Raw genomic sequence first — 19,716 nt, forward strand, 5'->3', positions numbered from 1 at the left:
ACATGAAAAAATAAGTTGTGACCTTGAGGATGACGCGCAGAGGGCGCTGAAGGCGCCAAAAAGAAGCGGAACCAAACAAACCGATAAAAAAATCATTTCTCCCAAATATTCGCTTCCTAAATCATTTTGAGACAAAAGTTGCCATAAAAATGAGTTCGGCAAGCAAGGTAAGTGCGTGAAATTTCGCTAAAGAGTTGGTTGCTAAAGTGAGGTTAGGTGGGCGAGATCTTTACGGCGGCAGGCCAAGCTTTCAACAGACTGGGGGACCTGACGATGCAATTGCACCCCAACGTGGAGTCACAATCAGGGTAAGTCGCCCCCTTTGCCATACACACATTCTGACACGTTTGCTCCAGCAAATGGACCGATGAAGAAATTGAGATGCTTAGACAGGTAGTTAAACAATTTTCCGACGGTTTAAATCAAATTAGTGAGCATATTAAGAGGCGGACGGTGTAAGTCATCCCAATTTCTTCGTTTTTGCCGGTTTTCACTACAATGGGCTTGTCTAGGTCGCAGATTCGGACCGCTTTGAAGAAGAAGGCGTTTGAAGACGCGGGCTTGCCCGTGAGACAGCTCAACACTGTACAACAAAACGTGCAACAGCCGATGATTAAATCGGAAGTTACTTTAAACATGCTGAATGCGGCGGAATCGGAAGTCGACGTTGAGGGGCTACATGAAGAGGTCAAACTGGAGTTTGATGGGGCAAACGAGGAAGTGTCGTCGTAAATAATTGAACAGGTGTAATTTTTATTGTAATTAAATTATTTTAAATAAACTCATAAACACGAAGCGTTTTTTATTTCACACGGAATAAACTATGGTTAAAATGAGGAATAGGAAAGAGAAAAAGCAAAAAGTGATCCGATCTATGGCCGCTGCTAGTAAAATCCAGTCCTGCTGTAGGGACATTTTATTGGACGATTTGATTATGTGGTGCTCGTCTCCACTGTTATTCTCGTCGAAATCTGTAACCTGGTGGTCTCGCATTTCCTCAGCTGTGACCCTATGCGATGTCATTGACGACTAAAACAACTCGTAGTTAATTTAAACAAACTGGGGCGGTTTCACCTGTTGGATGTAAGTTTGTAGCCCCAGAATTTTACCAAATGTTCCAGTCAGGGGTTGCTTAACAATCCAAGGCAGGGGCGAACTGTGCTTAGTCCTCGATAACCAAATTACCACCACTGAGGTAATTATCGAAAACCCGACTACGTACAAACAACTACTGTAGAAAAAAACTGGAGGACACAAAATTATTTAACTGTGAAATAATTGGTTTTACCAATCAGAGGCGTGTGCGTGCCCATGGTGGGTATCTTCTGCGTGAAATACAACATAAATAAACAAATAATCAAAGCCGTACAACCGTTCAGGATGAGTTTTTCGCCTGCTTGGGGTGGCAGCCAAAAATTAACTAACACTAAAATTATCACAACTGGAAATAAATTCATAAATTATTTGTGTTTGTTGTTCTTGATGAGTTAGAGTTACCGAAAGCTGGTGTAACAATAAGGGCTTTGTAGGAGGGTGAGATTCGGCTGAGGGTGAGATCGATCGTGATATCTGGATAAGGGCTCGGACAACACGCGTAATATTTCATGTTCTTCTTCAAGGACTTGTCGACTATATTCCACTCCGAGTTTTCGATCAGAAGTTCCATCTGTTTTATAACTTGAAATCAAATGATTTTTAAGAGTTTTATACCTTGACTCCGTCGTTATCAGGGTCGATATCAATTTGGTCCCCATTGTAGGTCCAGGACCCAAAAATCATTTCGCACCGTTGCGTATCAAAAGGCCAATATTTCAAATTCAAATTACACAAAACACTGAATTGTGCCGGGGGCACCCAGAGCACGTCCCCACCTTCGTAAACTATGCAATTCACATTACCGTAGTGGGTAATGCCAGAACTTGTCGCACTGTTGTACAAAAATATGTCCGGTTGCCAAATTTCGTGATCGGCCAAGTTGAGCGTCTCAAGCCCGCCGTAATTTGTTGAATTCCATTGCAGTTTCTCATCTTTCCAGCTCTAAACATGTTATAAATACTTACAACCTAACGCAGTGATTAATAAAGTACCAGACGTATCCACGAATGGACCACAAGTGTCGATTTGAATTCGTTAAGTTCGATGTGGCGTATTGTTAAACCAAAGACGACTTTCGTCGTGTTGTAGTGTTGCGCTGGCCTTGCGAATTTATCATAATTAAGCAGGAGGTCTTGTCTTAACTTATCAGTGACTGTGGAATTCCAAATGGGCTGGGGCCCCAGTTCTGCAAGATAACAAACAACCGATTTGGATATTTTTATCGCGTTAATGTAAATTGCTAAACCCGGCGCCGCCACCATTTTTCTCGATGTCTTTTGCAAAATGTATTTTGTTTCAAATCAAATAAAAAGAACCGCTGTTATTTCGTTCTAACGAAAAAGACACAAACACATTTTTTACAATTTTTTAGACTAAAAACAGAACAAATATATTTATTTTCATTGTTAAGTTATGTCTTCAAAGCATAGCAGTTTTCGAAAAATCATGAAACTGAGCAATTCATTTGAAATGCATATAATATTATAATAAATATTAAAATAAGATATATTCCTGCGATGACGAAAAAAAGCAGCAGTTTTAACTGTACGGATACTTCGAAATGAAAAATCCTTGGAACTATACCTTTAAAGACTTTAAAGACATATAAGTTGACAAAAGGAAGAGATATCTTTATTCTGTTTTTTGCGATAAACTCACAAAATGTGACCCTAATTTGTAAAAAAATAATGGCGCCTCAGGTAGGCTTAACAGAAAGAGGACAGCCTTCGTAACTCTTACTTCTGGTGGTGAATCCTGCGAAAGCTACATCCGAGCTGCAAAAGCCGCACACCACAACCACGAGCCTCAGTATGTTTGCCATTCTAGGGGCTTAAATCATACTGAAGTTGTCCGAGATGCTGATCGTTCATTGAACATTATTTGATAAGTGCTTCCTGCAACGGACGTTCTTATCTTTCGTCGCCTACAACTGGTGCAAGGTTACTGTAATTGCCATTCTTGTCCATTATTACTTAAATTGGTTTTATTACGAAATCACGTGAATGAATTATTTAAATCGTAGTGCAAAGCAATAAAACAACCATTTTCTTTTAAAATATTTTACTAATAACGGAAACATTCAATTATCTACACTATAATCAAACACCAACATTCAAACACAATATGTACAATTTATTGGAAAAACAAGGAACGTAACTCGATATACACATTTCTAACAACTGGAATGTTACTGGATCAATTGAAGGGTCCGCGGGGATCGAACGATCCAGGTGAATACGGCCAGTAGCTAGGCGGTGGGAATAATCCTGTTTGGGTGTGTTGGGCACCCGGAGGAAGGATGCTGGGTATTTTGGGAGCGGTGGCGTGTCCTGTGGGATATAAAGCAGCTCCTAATTCACTTTGGTGCGGCTGATATTTATGGTATCCTGGAGAGACGTCAGTCTGGCCTTGGGCCTGGGCTTGGCACGCTGCCATGAGACCGTGGAAGTCAAATTTGTAAGCGTATCTTTTTCCGTGGACCTTCGACATTATGTTCTTGTCGTAGTAATACCTGAGGAAAAGTGGAATTGGCTGTAGGCAACTTTGCGTGTGTCGGTGCTACAAATTTGCATACGCTTACGAGCAAATTCAATGAAAATAAAAAATACCCAAAAGAAATTTCTTTTTCCTAATATTCAATAATTTTTAACCTTCATTTGGAGTTAATTTTTTGGCATTGTTGTAATAAATTGCTAAATTATTTGGCTGAAAAACGTGTTAAGAAAATAATGCTGGAAAAAGGCAAAATTAATTATTTACGTAGTTTGTTTTTTTTACAAATTGTCTACGTGATGTCGGGTGTCTTTTAAAAAAAAATCGCTAAATAAGCCAGCTTATGGAAAGCTTATGCAAAGTCAGGTAATTTACGAAGTAATTAAGTAATTTGTCGGGCCAAAAAATTACAAATGTTCATACTATTTTGTCGTTTGTGCTAAATTTATGAGTCTGTAAATATTGTTTCACGAGGTAAATATAATATTTGGCGTAAATGTGTGGGATTTTGCAAGAGCCGAAAGTGTGATATCGGAAAGTTTTGGTTTTATTATCTCTCACCTAAGCGCCCTGCTGAGTTTATCATAGTTCATATTTGGTTTAGATTTTCGTTCTCCCCATCTCCGGGCAACTTCGTCCGGATCGGTGAGCTTGAATTCTCCATTGGTGCCTTCCCACGTTATACACGCTGAATTCGACGAATCGCCAAGCAGTTCCAAGAGAAACTGCCACAGTTGGATCTGGCCGGATCCTTGGGCCACCAATCGGCTTGAAGCCGCGTTTAACAGTTGATAGGGATCTATAAAGAAGCCATCTTTAAATACCTTGAATTTCTATCAAATCGCGACACTAGAAACTCAGTCTTCGTTTGAGGTTTCGACAAAAGTTAAAATTTTTCTAAACTTATAAATGAAAATAAAGTGTGGAAACGCTCGCCCGAAGTAAAAAATTAGACAAAACCGTCAGAATTTTTTTAATTTGAGTTTATATAGATCGCTCCGAAATTTCAAGCCTCCAAAAAGCCAAAATTAAATTAATATCAATAAGAATCAAACATTAGAACATACGAAGCTGATTTAAAAAAAATAATATCCAGATTCACAATATTTTTATTTGTCATTTTGAAACAATCCAAGAATTTCATCAAATAAAAATTTTATGACGAGATAATAATATTGATCCTGTTTCCAATATTTAGGCATTAACTTAAGAATTTCTTAATCTCCGAGATGTAATTCAGACATATTTCAGATGGAAATGTGGAAGAACATCAGTGCTGAACATTTCCTTATTTGCAATTATCTTTTTTCTGTATTGTTTTATTTTTTGTATCGTTTTGTTTATTCTTTCTTTTGTATTGCGCACAATAAACATTTTAATTAGTTAAAAAATTGTTATGCTTCTTGGAAAGTTACTGAAATCGATATAATAAAGCTCCATTTGCAAAAGTAAAAAAATTTATACTTTTCTATTACCTACAACACTGTCCAATTAAATTTCACATTTTTGCTCCCCAAGATGAGGTATGTACTTTTGAAGAAATACACTTCAAATCTCAGAAAAATTGTTATTTTTTCAGATTTTAAGTGTTTAAAAAATAAAAAACATGTTTTTTAAACAAATTTAATTTTCTTTTAAAGTCACCTACATTAGCGGTTTACTTACAATTTGCTACTGTACTTGTATATATCTTCAAGCGAGAAAAACTTTTGTCTTTAAAGAAAAACTAAAATTGTACTTATTTGAGTTACCTAACAGTTAACAACATAAACTAGACAAGTTTTACGAAATAAAAAAAAATTCTGAGAAAATTATTGCCTAAATGAAATAAACTAATTTTTTTATTTATAATGCAAATCACTGACTACCGCGATCTTTAAACCTACTTAACCGAAAAGCTTTGTTAGTACTTAACAAAAAATAAAACCGAGAAAAACCTATAGGAGCAGTTTGCTAAAAGTATTTTTTACCATTTCTCAAAAACTAATAGCTGCACAGAAATCAGCGTTTGTTATTAAATACTCCATATTTTCCCTTGTACATGTGAATTTCAGAGTTTTTCTTCTCATCTTTATTAATAACTTTATTAATAAATTAAAAGCAAAAATATTATTATCAATAATCAATTTATCGAAACTTTATGCTTTTTACGATTATTTTAAAACATTTCTAAAATCATATTTTAAGCAAAAAATTCTTAAATAAAATTATTGTTAGAACCAGAATTATGTTAATATGGAGAGTGGAAAATGGTAAGTACTTAAAAACTTGATTATACGAAAAGTAAAACCGATAAAATCAAAAAGATTTCAAGTTGTCATACTTCAAAAATAAATAATATGATATCATCTAATTTTTTTTTTCAAAATAAAAAAATGGCACACTTTTAAAACCACTTAGAAAAAACATAAGAATTTTAAATGCAATTTTTTTTAAATTCCTTCAATAAAAATTAAAACAAATCTCAAATTTGCATTCTTTCTAGTCAATGAAGCATTTTACTCTTGGACTGGGTTATTAAATTAGAAAATGTAACACAAAAGTGGTATTCAGAAATCTGTTGCGCATTAAATTTTCTACATTAATTAAATTACTTTTTGTGAAACTAAAATAGAGTAACAAAACTAACGGTTATTCTGAAAATCAAACACAAAAATAATACACCCTTTAGTTATGACAAAAAAAAATCCTTATTTGTAAGCATTTTGTCTAATAATTTTCTTCATTTATATTTTCGTAATCACTTTTTTACTTGTTTTTTTAACATACCGTTATAGATCATACTCCCTGTGTGCAATTTATGATGAACGGGATGAGATCGAACGGCAAGCCTCCTTGCCACTAACAAATCTTCGGGGCTACAACCCGGCAGCCTCCACATGGCTGCCACTTACACACTTAACATTTTATAAACAATACAATTTAAAATTGAATTCGAGTCACACTCAATTCAATCACGCCGAAGTCAAACGTGGAATGGCGCCACGACGCCGACGTTCAGTTTCAAATTCACCCCCTCCAAACCACCCTAATCACATATAAATGGACCGTGATCACATGTCCACAAAAGGGAAAAGTTTTAAGAGTTGAGAGTAATTTTTTATATTAATCTCCGGACTGTTAATAACAATTATTTGTATCATTTATATTCTTAGTTACAACACGACTAGTAAGATAATACATAACATTATATTTTGTAAGTAAATTACGTCGTGGATTGGTTGGTTTATGTCACGTGGGTTAATATCAAAAGCGGTAGGAAGTTTTCAACTCTCATCCTTCCTTCCTTCCCCGAGCTTTCCTCTTCAGCATCCTCTTTGTATTCCAGAGGAATTAAAGTGTTAGTGAGAAAATACAAAGTGATCTATTATTCAAAAATTATTTCATCAAACATAATTAACAAGAAATAACATTTTCTTAATTTAAACCAAAATCAATCACAATTATCGAAGTGCAAAGTCCGTTGCGATTTTTGTGCGCTAACGGCAATTGATGGTATTGCTGGGCCCCATTAATACAAGTGAGCGAAAGTCTGACAAAGGGCGAGGGGCCAAGCGTCTAAGCCCTGTAAAGGCTGTGGGTCGAGTGACAGTATTTGACTTTTAGATGTGCCCCCGCTGCGTGTAATCCCAAAACTGATACTCAGTCTCCGCTGAAATGGATCAAAGCGAGGTCCCTCCTGTTTATTTAGTCTCATAATCGTCCACATCTCTGTTACAATTTAATCGAAAATTAAAGGTGTTTCGTATGCTTAAGTAGCGAGAATTTAAGGGCACAGGTAATCAAGAAAACAATATCGCGAATCCCGCTGTGCTGCATAATGAGACAGGGCCGGGATTACGATAAACCCTGGCGTGCTAGGATTATCTCCGGCCCGGATTTGGGGCGCCGTTTCAACTACCATATTAGCCTACTAAGTTATTTATTACCTAGTAATTAAGTCGCCAAGTGGCGCTCCGCTAACCCCCAGAGGGGCACACGACGCTCAACGCTCATCAAGCCAAACAACACTTCAAAATTTCAATTTAAATGTCTTTACTTTTTTTTTGTGTCTTCCCAGCTCTTTTATCTTTTCTCAAATTTTGGAATTAAAAGGGATAGATCTTAATTTCGTTAATTTTTTGTAAACACGACAAGGTAAAGTCCGTGTCCAAAATCATTTATTTTTTAAGGAAATGTTAATTATTATAAAAATGGATAATTTTGCATTTTTCGAGCGTTTAAGCAAGCACATCACTGTGTAAAAAACGTAATTTACGCTAAATTCTTCAAACTCAGCTAAAAATTTACTAAAACTGGATTTAAAATGGAATTATTTTGTCGTTTTTGCCATTCGTTCTCATTTCAGAAGCGTAAATATAGGCTTGCAATATTTCTTCAAAAAAAATCAATCAAAAAAATTTTTAATCTAAAACCCAATTAGATATTTCCCAAAATTTCTTGAAAAATTGCTGAATTTGGCTGTTCTTTTCGAGCCCTTTAACACGTTTTTGAGCTAAAAACTCAAATTGCGCGAAATTTTCGAAATGACGTAAAATCAATATTAGATCATTGTTCAAGAAAAAAGGCAATTACAGTGAAACTTGGTTAGAACGAACTCCTAAGGAACTTTAGAATTTGTTTATTATAATCAAAAGTCGTTTTATTGAGTAATTTTCAAGTTAAATGAGTTCTAAAATGTGAAAAGGATATACTTACAGAAAATACAGTATTAATCTATTTCATTAAGAAAGATACATAATTACATAAGTATACTTTTGGTTCACTTAGATAAAAACTATTGTGGTGCAAATGACTAACCTGTTACCATGACTTATGTAAATAAATAATGTAATGTAAGTAAGTAAATAACTTATGTAAATGTTAATGCTATTTGCACCACAATGGTTTTTATGAAAGTGAACTGAATATACCTACATTATGATAATATGGCAAATTATTTACTTGTTTTTGTTTGTACTTAAAATTTTAGCTGTTTTAGAGCTAATGTATAATTTTTGAAATTGTTCTAAAACGTGTGTACGTTATAACCAAGTTGTAAAATGTTTTTTTCTCTAAAAATTGGACGTTAGAAACGAGTGTTCTTTGTAAGCGAGGTTCGTTTATTGGTTAAAACCGAACCATTTTGTTACTATAATACTATAATTTTAAAACGGGACTTTCAATTTTGTTCGTTATATCTAAGCGTTGGTTCAAAGCCGGGTTCGTTATAATCGAGTTTCACTGTATTAAAAAAAATAAGATAAATCAGAAACTCTTTCAGATTATTGTTATTTATATTGTCTAGTTGAACGGTATTGTACTCGTATGACGCAATTTCTCGTTTTATAAACTGACAAGTGCTTATGATTATAAATATGTGTTAAAAATAAAAATTTGATTTTTATAAAAACATATCAAAAATGTAATTTTCTAAACAAAACCATTTTATTTAAAACTTGAATTATTTAATTTTATGAGAAATTTCATGTGTGGAATAGGTATTTAATAAATTACTCGTAATTTGTTAATGAATTTAATAGTAAGTTCATTAATCACCCATTAACAAATGAGTTGATTATGATTTTTATTTTAGCGACAAAATTAAAAAAAAGCCAAACCAAAACTAATTTCATCGTCTTTATCACGTTTTTTGGATTTATTTTATTATATTTATTTTATTAATTTTATTCAACCTTTTTCGATTTAGGTCATAAACCACTTAAAAGGGGTATTTGATAAATTTGTAAAACATTTTTTAAGACTCAGAAGCCCATAAAGCAGGAATTAATTGTTTAAACGTCACAAAAAAATGCAGTAATTACATCCACAAATACGAATAAATGCTTTTCTCTCTTTTTGTCAGCAATGTAAACCGCTCCTTAGATTTTTTTATTTAACTGTGCAAAAAAAGTTCACTTAAAATTATAAAATATACTTTGCAAAAAGAATCTTTATCCAGGCCATTTCCTATGTAGAAAATCTCACTAATAGTTCCAAATTGTACACATTCTCTTTTAACATATTTCTTTGTTTACTCTGGAATCGTTCTAATTTATTAATTAATACAAAAATAAATATTTAAATGTTTAAAGTCACAACTAACGTGACATTTTAATTTTCCACATTATAATAATTGGCACTATCAATTATTTCATAAAATTTTCCTGCTTTTGACATTAGCAAAGCTTTGTATTTACTTGTTTACTTTTGGTAAAACAGTTTTTTATTTTAATTGGTTGTGCTAAAAAATTAAGTAGACAGATACTCAAAATGTTCTAAATAATAATGCTTTAATTATTTTTGTCATTTTTCAAGTGTGATTTCTAAAGGTTTTTAATCTTGTCGTTGATGCTTCAAGGCGAGATTGAGGTGCAGAAATTAAGTAATTTATGCGCGATGTTTGTTTCCCTGACTGTAAACGCGCCTAAATCTATTAAGCAATTTAACGATAAGACTGATAAGAACCCTCCGGAACGCGTAAATCGGTTTTGCCGGAAAACGACTGGAATTGGAAATGGAAACGATTACGTAGAGGAAGAAAGAAGTAAATTGAACCCTTCGGAAAAGCCATTATCACATTTAACAATTGTACGATGTTGATAAGTCGCTGAATAATACGATTTTATCAAATCAATGACTGTTTCAAACAACCATAAGACGTCATACAATATTAAAACAGTAACCCTTGTCACATGTTAATTTTACGAGGCGACATTCAACCTTCGACCGAAGGAAAAGAAGAGAAAAGCCGGAGTAAATACCACTTGAAATTCAGCAAGAGCTCTATAAGGGTAATATATAACTCGTTCCCGCCACCCTTCCTTCCTTCCTACGTGCCGAGTTTCCTTCCTCAACACCGGCGTACTTCCGAAACTTTCCACATTCCAGATAATGCCACAATATTAATGATCATTTTATATCAAACAGAGCGAGAAAATATGAATGAGCTCGGCCCTTGATAAATATCCAGACGTATCAACGCGATAATTGCATTATTATACGCCCTAAATGCACCAGGGATCACACGACTTGACGCCGGATTTAACGGATACAGTTAATTTTTCACTTACCAGGAGGGGCAAAATGGTGGATGCGCCGGTTCAAAACAAATACCTATTCACTTATTTTTAATTATTTTATTTATTTATGATTTAAAAGTATTCACTTTAAAAGTGGAAACTTTCTCATTATTCGGTCACTTTTTTATATTCATTTTTAATTTAAGTGTGCAACTAATTTTTGGATTTAATTCTATCACAATACGCTACAGAAATCTATACAGCATGAGGGTGCTAATTTGGTTTCTGTCCGAAACCATTTAATCATTCCGCTGTTAAAATAACAATCATCAGTATGCACTTGGCGGTCTTCCTGCATCGGAAAACCCACAACTCAAACCTTGCCAATTCGTGGAAATGTTTACCGGAGCCCGACTTGTGGCACAATATTCGCATCGAAAATTTGAAGCTTGGACCCCGAAATAGCAATCATCGATAAGAAACCCCTTGGGGGAAATAACGTCCGGCCTTTTGGACCTTCATTAACTGTGTTAGTTTTAATCGTACCTTTCTCGTCGTCGTCGTCGTCTTCGAAGACCTTGCATTCGACGTTCAGAGGACTGGTCGATCTTCCGGTGACGCTGTGGCGAAGATGGGCGATGTGTTTGGCAAGAATTGTGCCGGTTCTTTCACAACCTGCTTTGGTCTCGAAATCAGTTCTTGTTAGTTCGCATAGTTCTTTTCCGGTCGTGGGGAACTTCTCGAAATCGGGTTTCGGATTCAGAGAGAATTTCCGAGAACACCATGACAGCCAAGATTTAATATGGGTGTTGGTCCATTCGAGGGGATCTGTACGCAGAAAAGGGGGTTATTAAGCGATGGAACATGGAACAGTTCATTAAATAATAACAGGGCGTTGGAAATTGAATTTGGAAAACGGCTAAAAGTGGGTTCTAAAAAGAACAAGGTGCTAAAAATAGAAACAGCGAGCTACACATCTTTATTAATTTTAGATATTTTTTGGTATTTCTTTTTTTTACTACGTAATAAAACTCATCAAGTACAACAACTTTTCCATATAGCATTGTGCGAAATTCTTATTTATGGTTTTCACTGTTGTTCTCCTTTCTCTGTCCAAACGAGCCGGTCAATGTTTAATAATTAGTTTGTATTGTTTTTATATTCATAGCAACAATTTTTATCGTTGTCTTAATTTGTTTAAATTGTCCGTTTCTATCACAATGAAAATAGATCTGCACTTTTATTTTTGTATCCATGTTTCAATATGTTATCTTTTAAAAATTTCTAATAAATTTGCAAAAATTTTATTGAAAAATAAAAAATTTGAAAAACATTTTATTCGTTGAGTTCTGTGTCACGCATTTCTGATAAACCCTGTGTAGAAAATTTAGAGTTAAGATAAAACAAAAAGATAAAAAAACATGAACACAAAAAAATGTTTTCAGTAAAAATGAATTTTCTCTTAAGGCTGATAGGATGTAATTGCAGTGTGTTATCAACTTATCACAAAACAAGTTTGTGTAAAAAAGTTATTAGAGGGGTTTTTAAGAGAAGAAGTAGCTAATTTCTTGTATAAACTGGTGGTGTTTGATGACTTCTACAAACTTGGAGCCTGTTTCACCAACGGTCTCTCTACTTTTTCTTTTCACCTTTCACTTTGAAAATTAATTTGTTTTACCATTTCTCATTTTTCAAAAAAATACTCAGAAAACTTTACTAAATATTTGCAATGTTATTTATTAGTTTTAGAAAGTTTTAAAAATCACAATAGAAACAATGACTCAACAAGTTTTATACGCTCAAGTAACGACTCTAGAGATGATAGAGCTCAAGCAAACAGAGCAAGATGTAAACTTAAAAAAAAATTAATAATAAAATAAACCGAATTTTGAGAATCGTTTGGGTGCAAGAAGTAAGTTCAGCTCCTAATAACATTCTTATTGTTATCGTCTTGAATATTAAAAAAGTTACTATCTACTTATTTTAAAACGCTTCAGTAGAATTACTTCTTGGAAGCAAGAAGTAACTCCAAATTCAAATTATTTCTAATAATTTCAATTTTTTTATGGTTAGCTTCTTAATTATTAAAAGAGTTACTACGTACTCATATTTTAAAAACACTTTAGTAGAGTAACTTGTTGACACCTACGTAAAACCCACCATCTAATTTTTCTAATTTTGCGACTTGTTTTGTTTTCTGCACTAAAGCCACTTCAATCTATTCTTCGGCAAATGACCTTATAAACGTATCTAAAAAAGTATTAAACAAAACCTTGCCAGAATAATTAAAAAATAAAAAAATAATAAATAATAAATAAAATAAAAATAAATAAAAAATAAAAAAGGAGAATTGTTGTAAATCTTCAGATAAAACACTTTTTCACTTTGCGTTATCTCATCAATAATAATAATAATTGATAAGCTTATTTTGTTCATCTTTATCCCAACTTCTCTATATACCTTTACCGTCAAAATTTGAGCTAGAATGCTTCATGTTTCCTTATTTTATAAAAGAAAATCGTTGTAAAAAATGACGATAGAACGAGAGAACAGTTCCTTTTATACCATGCTTTTTTGGTGGAAGTATTTTACAATAAATTGAAAAGTAAATACAATTAAAAATTTATTTAAACTTTGCAACATCTGAAGTAAAAAGTGCCATGTTCATAGTGTAAAAGTAAAATGTTGGTGAAATCTAATCATAAAAGCATAGAAACTAGATCGATTAATACCATTCTTACGAGATAAATTAAAATAATTAATAATTATTAAAATAATGTTACTCAAGCCTTTATACAAAAGTCGTTCCGATTTAAGTTAAATTACCTACGTGTGAGTGCGCTTCTTTAAATAATGTTCGTAATTTGATAGAAATATTTTTTATCTATTTTCTATAAGAAAATTAAAATTGGAATCACTAACTCAAGGTATTAAAAAGATGTGAGAACTTAAAACGGAAACAAAAAATTAAAAATGGAATAAAACAAAAGGATTGTAAAGCCTTGCATTTAATATGTTTAAAAAATATATAACATGGCCATCACAATATCATTGTTTGTCTTATTTTCAGTTGAAGATGACCACTTTGTGGCCGAAACACGTGTAATGTAGGTATTGAAAATAAAGTTTAGTGTTTTTGAAAAACGGGTTTTTTGATTGAACACCAAGACGATATTTTATGTATATTGAAATTATTTTTTATACAATTTTTTTATTTATGACTGTCCACTTAAGGTAAAATATTATTGTTTTTTGTGTGTTAATAACAAAATTAATCGATAAATCCTGGAACACTGATCCTGTACTGTCCTTTCTTATTTCTTCAATTGTAATAATTTAATTTTTATGAATGATTATAGAACAAATGAGCCTTCAGTGAACTATTTGCTATAGTTTTTAGAATTGGTTGCCGTCGGAAAAATAAACAACTAGCACGTAAACAACAATATATTTCTCTTTATTTTGTACATATTGTCCTAGGTGGAGACAGGCTAAACTTACCGGAAGGAACTAAAACCATTTCATTATCAATATCGCTATCACTGTCGCTGTTTCCAGCAGATTTTTGGCTTGTGTTAATACTCTCTGTAGATCTCCTTAAACTATCATCGGCAGCCGTCGGATCAAACGTGGCGCCAGGTGAGACATCATTCTTCGAGGTTGACGGTTGCGGCAAAAATGCCAAATTTGAGACTGGCAGTAATTCGGTGAATTCGTAGCTGTCGCTGTCCTGCGACACTTGACTAGAGGGTGGCGATTGAATGTGTAGATTTTTTTCGGCCTCTGCGAGTATAAAATCGACGGTCTCACTCGACAAACCTTCGTCCGGGATAACCGGAAGCTCCTCTTCCGACAGTCCGTCATTTTGATTCGACTGCGAGCTTTCGTCGCTGAAAAGTCGCTGAAAGTTGTCTCTGTAATTCCGCACTTCACCATCACTGTCACCCAGCTCGTCCATAATCCCATCATCGGAGTCTTTGGCACCACTTAGCACTGATTCAAGTCCCGAACTGATTTTCGGCGGTACTTTCGCGACCTTATTAACTGAATCATTTTGTGAATCACCCGATTTTTTCAGCAGATGCTTGAGCAATTCGGAAGTTTTCAGTTTGTGGAACAATGAGTCCTCACCGGCCGATGTGAACCCAACGGTTCTACTGGCCGTTGATTCACCACTTTCAGAGATCATTGCTAACTGATTCACGCATCAATTCCCGGAAAAGTTTAATTTCATGTGCAACGCACTCGACTTTCGAGCCAAGTTCGGGAAAACCCACCGGATTTACGTGTCTTACATCCTCTTTTTGCTAATTGTCTTCCGCACATTGACTGCACGTAAGCTGCGGATGCTGCTGTAGTACTGAAATAAACACCTTCTTAAACCAGTTGTTATGAATGAAGTTGGAGCAACCATCAATTGGCTAAAACGCGAGTACCCAAAAAAGAACGGCACTCCTCTTTGCACAAAAAATTCGATTGCGCCTATTTCATTGGACCGATTTTGCAAAAGGCGGATTTACCGACGATAAATTATTAAGTTGGTCTTTCTCACAGATCGGCATTAGAACAGGATGTGTGGGTTGTTTGTTATTGTTGTTTAACCTTGCCGAAATTCGGCATTGTCCTTACGCGATAAAAGAAACCGAAACGGGCTTCCATTAGCTCCTATACATCGTAAATTAGTGGCTTAAAAAGGCATAAAATCCGTTTTTTAACAAATCGTGGTGCTTTATTTTATCAAGTTATTAATATTCAGAGCCTTGCAAATTGTGTCACCACGTTTTCTAATAAGCAGCAATTAAAATTTCTTAAAAGCAGGCGCTAGAATACTGATGAGTAATAGCTTCAGACCTATTTTGTTAGAATTCCTATCGTCAAAAGCCATTATCGATAATGAAACTAAATTTAAATGTTCGTTATTTATTTAAGCCAACTTTTGTAAAATTACATCAGTTCCGCGAATCATTTCAAAATACAACAATTTTTTATATGTTTCATCAAAATTATTAAGAAAATGATTGAGATATCGTTACTTTAGACGTCATAAATGAGTCATCTCTTTTGTCGTTGACAAACACGTTATTATTTTTGCAATGCATTTAAGTTTCTAAAATTAGAACTTTGAGTACTTTCATAAACACAATGCAACATCAGTATGCTATCACTTCTTGGAACAGTTTGAATGCTCGTGGAGGATTCCGCGGGTCGTGGGTTCGAGACTCGGCCCAGTCAGATTTTTTTTTCGTTATTTTGGTTGATTATAAGAAAAATAAAAACAATTTATGTCGTTAAATGGCTTTATTTAACATAAAATCGAAAGTAACAGTTGATTATAATTGCAATACATTATACAGGGTGAACCATTTCAATTAAATTAATCCGCGTTTTTTCCAAGAAAATTACATAATTAATTATAAACATAGCACATGATTTTTATGGGTAAACTTCCTGCTCCTACACTCTTTTGCACCATTAAGTGCGAATAAGTTCTTGGTATTCTATGAATAATTAGGATGATTTTTATGAATCACCTTTAGTTGGCGCCAAGATGAGATTCTTGCAATTTAAAAATAAATTTCGTCGCATATGGTGAACAATCTTTGCCTATTCCATTGTCTAAAGCCAAAAAAATATTTATCGAACCTCGCCGCTGATTCTCCACTTGATTAGTGATGCCAACAACTCGGGAATGGATTAGGTTTTTATCGATCAGGCGAAGGATGCCACCTTGGTCGAATGGTTTTGAATTATGACTAAGGATATTGTTAGGTATATTGGACATAAATTTCGCCCCGAATTGTTAAAATATTTGCGGTCAAAACAACTGAGTGACATTCAAATTTTACGACGTCCACCAATCCTGCAATAAAGCAGTGAAAATCTCCTGGGTGGCAAAGATGGGCGATAAAATCGGAAGCGGTAAAAAGCGGCACAACCAAAAGTAAATCGTTCTATGAAATTGGCGGACAGGCGGCGAAACAATAAACGAATAGAGAGCAATGCGTTATTTATCAAACGCTGACGTTTTATAAAGCATGTAATTAGGTTTCCATCAGTAACATTACCATTTCTGAAAACAATTCTCAGAAATGGAGAGAAGAGACTCCGACAGCGGGGAACTGGGCTCGTGGTTTTGGGGCTGGTGCCAACTTAACACATGCAAAACACACAGGAAGTTTGCGGTTTATCCGCACGATACCATTATTTCTGGCGCCGTGCACAGAAAATTCGCTAAAATAATGAAACTATAATTATACAGCAATTAATTCAAGCGATTTATTTATGCAAGTCATTGGCTAATATTCCAACAATTAGGAAATCCTAAACAAATCCTTTCTACGGTTTTGACCTTTAGAGTTTCCAAGAAACGAGCCAAGAGGAACAGACCACCTCTAAGCAAAATTGGGTGTCGATATTGGTCATACTGGTCCACACACGTGTGTGGCCAATTATTATACTATAAATATACCACTACTAGGACACGAAATAATCACCAAAACAAAAAAATTGCGGTGGTATAATTTAGCCAACTGTTTACAGTTGGAAAACCTTGTATTTTTTTGATAGGGCAAATAATTGTAGCAAATCGAAAACCCTTTACATGGAGACCTATTAATTTATGTGGCAATTCGGTTTCGTAATCTCTTATTTAGCAACTGGGATGGTTCTGAAACATGTTCAGTTATTTTGTGGTTAATTATGTTGTAGTCGATTCCACGAATTTATTTGCCAAGCCAAATGTTACATAATGAAATAATTCGAATGCTAGTGTCGCCAAATTCTCAATGCAACTATTAAAAATAGTACTAATCTGAACCTTCGTTTCGTCTTGTTAGAAATAAAAAGAGAAATGGTCCAAAACCCAAAACGACGTGAATAGGAATTTAAGAAGACACGAGGTGAACTATCACGTAATTTTATTGTAAAGAGGGGGAGGTTCGTTCATAAAAATCTTGTTCCGCAGTTAGGAATGCGGACAGTATGATAATGATTGTATGAGTAGCTCCTGAGGAATGTTCCCATGAATGGTATTCCTACTCGCGCCAAAAATATTTCTACAGGGTTGTCTCCCGATTTTTAAACCATTTATTTTTCGGTTAAATTTAATTGTATGACACACCCAGTAGTGGGCACTTTTACATGTAGCATTTTAATTAATCAAATTGGTAAAAAATACATTTCAACTTGGAGCGAAATGTAGGAATCTTTGGAACAGCTTTCAAAAGACGGACCTGTAGATAACGCCCGAGGCAAAATTTTCTCATCAAGATCAGTATCTTCAGTATGTAATTTCTGAACTATTTATTTCAAAAGTGATATACTGTTCCAGTCTGACAATAATTTGGGGTCTTGAGTGCAGTATGGTAATGCTAATTAGTGGATTCACCGATGCTTTTTTATATTAAAAAAAATAGGAATTTCATTTCAGAACGCCCATCAAACTGACTAAATGACTAAAAAATGTGTATAATAAAATTAATAACAGTTAGGTACCTGAGTTTGATTGTTATTAATTCCTTACAAGGTCGTACAAATAATCATTTAAATTGTATGATTGTATGAATCAAATACATTTTATTTGTTTCAGACATTTTTTCTCGTGTTTTTTTTGGAATATTGTGTAGTTTGTAAAGTTTTCTGTAAACATTTAGAGTAAATATTGCTTCAGTTCAGTTTATTTTTAGTAGTTTTAATGATAAATTTAATAATGAGTTATATTATGTGTCATAGATAACAGGAAGCATTTATGTAGCGATTTTCTTGTTACTGTGTTCAATCACCAAAAAGAAAAGGCGGTGATTTACGAGTGATTCATTTAGCAAGTCAGCTGTAAATTTGAAGGATTTTTTTGCAAGTACGAGTACAAATCGGAAAAATGCTGTGTAAACTTGAACTTCACTTAGGTAATAGTAAATTATTTTCTGTGAAGTAAAATGGACTCGAATAAACTTTTTGAATAAGTATAAAAAAAAAATATGATTAATTGATAACTTCATTAATAACGTAAACAAATGTAAAAAAAATAGTTTAGGCCCAACTTTAGTCACCACTTCAGTCACTTTAAGAACTATTTCAGAAAAATAACTATTCAGCTATTCAGCTTTAATTATTTATCATTAATTGTGGAAATAAAAATCTTTGTAGTGAAAATTAATATCAAAAATTTTAAACTTTTCCACTTGTTTTAGAAGCTACGCAACCAGTAATACACTAGAGTACGCTCTGTAGCATACGTTAGTCACTTTAGAGACGATTTCAGGAAAATAACTACTCCGCTTTAATTTTTCAACATTTATTGTTGAAATAAAAAACCTTTAAGTATCACAGGGTATATTTATAAACATTTATAATAATCTTACACGTATCTTAAATATTGGAAATGCCGGACTTTTCCAGCTGATCCAAAATACTCTTCAAATTGAGGTCAAACAGCTCGCACCTTATCGGCATTTCCAGCGAATAGAACGGATTTTTGAGGGCATAATCGGCATAAATCTCATAAATCCTCTTCAAAAGTATCTCCACTCCTGCCTGGTTCCTATCAGCCACCACCATCATCTTGACTCCAGTCAGCGTTTGGAAACAATGCAATTTAAACGTGTCTGCCTCCAAAACCTCAATCCCTGACGACTTCGGCTCAGGACTCAACTGACTTGCGATAGCAAACAGTGGGTAAAACATACTAGCTAGGAAAATTTTCTCATTTGTGGTCATTTTGGGTCTTCCAAATTTTAGATTGAGGGGGTAATTGTCTTTATTTTCTAATACTTCGAAGGCGTCTCTTCCGTCGTCTAACTGACGGCCAGTGATCGGGAGCCCGTTGATGGCATAGAGGACGTGCCCCACTTAAAAAAATGTTTTATTGAATGGAAGGATAGTCATGAGGGTGAATACCGTGAATGCCGTCCCTCTGCCCGAACTCTACCACGATTTTCTTGTTTTCGTAACGCAGTTTGATGTCAAGGGGGTACGAGAAGGTCTTTTCCGTTTCGATTTTCGGGACATTGTGGTCAAGGTTGAAGATTAGGCCACCGGATTTGGATACGATATACACACCATAAACGACCATTTTACGACAAATTAAATAATTATTATTGTTTGAAATTGCTGTGTTAGGTTAAGTTAT

The 19,716-nt window shown here is 34.2% G+C and overlaps 4 protein-coding genes across 4 annotated transcripts; 1 reads left to right on the forward strand and 3 right to left on the reverse strand.

The window, feature by feature from the left end:
* The first annotated feature begins 6 nt into the window (after positions 1-6).
* On the forward strand, positions 7-795 carry LOC663330 (uncharacterized protein). The gene is made up of 4 exons (XM_969383.4): positions 7-167; positions 217-308; positions 357-455; positions 513-795. The coding sequence occupies exons 1-4, from the start codon at positions 150-152 to the stop codon at positions 730-732; spliced, it is 429 nt and encodes a 142-aa protein (XP_974476.1). The 5' UTR covers positions 7-149; the 3' UTR covers positions 733-795.
* Positions 796-807: 12 nt separating this feature from the next.
* On the reverse strand, positions 808-2,917 carry nAChRa10 (nicotinic acetylcholine receptor alpha 10 subunit). Its single transcript, NM_001109777.1, is given in 7 exon segments — positions 808-1,029; positions 1,075-1,244; positions 1,289-1,441; positions 1,498-1,666; positions 1,711-2,037; positions 2,088-2,281; positions 2,836-2,917. Coding segments are annotated over 7 exon segments (1,317 nt in total).
* Positions 2,918-3,139: 222 nt separating this feature from the next.
* On the reverse strand, positions 3,140-14,923 carry LOC663364 (DNA-binding protein D-ETS-6). Its single transcript, XM_969415.4, has 4 exons — positions 14,091-14,923; positions 11,136-11,417; positions 4,150-4,387; positions 3,140-3,607 (listed from the first exon to the last, which is right to left on the reverse strand). The coding sequence occupies exons 1-4, from the start codon at positions 14,776-14,778 to the stop codon at positions 3,292-3,294; spliced, it is 1,524 nt and encodes a 507-aa protein (XP_974508.1). The 5' UTR covers positions 14,779-14,923; the 3' UTR covers positions 3,140-3,291.
* A 3,980-nt stretch (positions 14,924-18,903) lies between these two features.
* Positions 18,904-19,659, reverse strand: Trs23 (TRAPP subunit 23). Its single transcript, XM_969433.4, has 2 exons — positions 19,485-19,659; positions 18,904-19,435 (listed from the first exon to the last, which is right to left on the reverse strand). Exons 1-2 carry the CDS (start codon positions 19,657-19,659, stop codon positions 18,957-18,959), a joined length of 654 nt encoding a protein of 217 aa, XP_974526.1. The 3' UTR covers positions 18,904-18,956.
* Between the last annotated feature and the right edge of the window lie 57 nt (positions 19,660-19,716).

This window comes from Tribolium castaneum, chromosome 9, assembly GCF_031307605.1.
Source record: "Tribolium castaneum strain GA2 chromosome 9, icTriCast1.1, whole genome shotgun sequence".
In the NCBI taxonomy this organism is placed as follows: Eukaryota; Metazoa; Arthropoda; class Insecta; order Coleoptera; family Tenebrionidae; genus Tribolium; species Tribolium castaneum.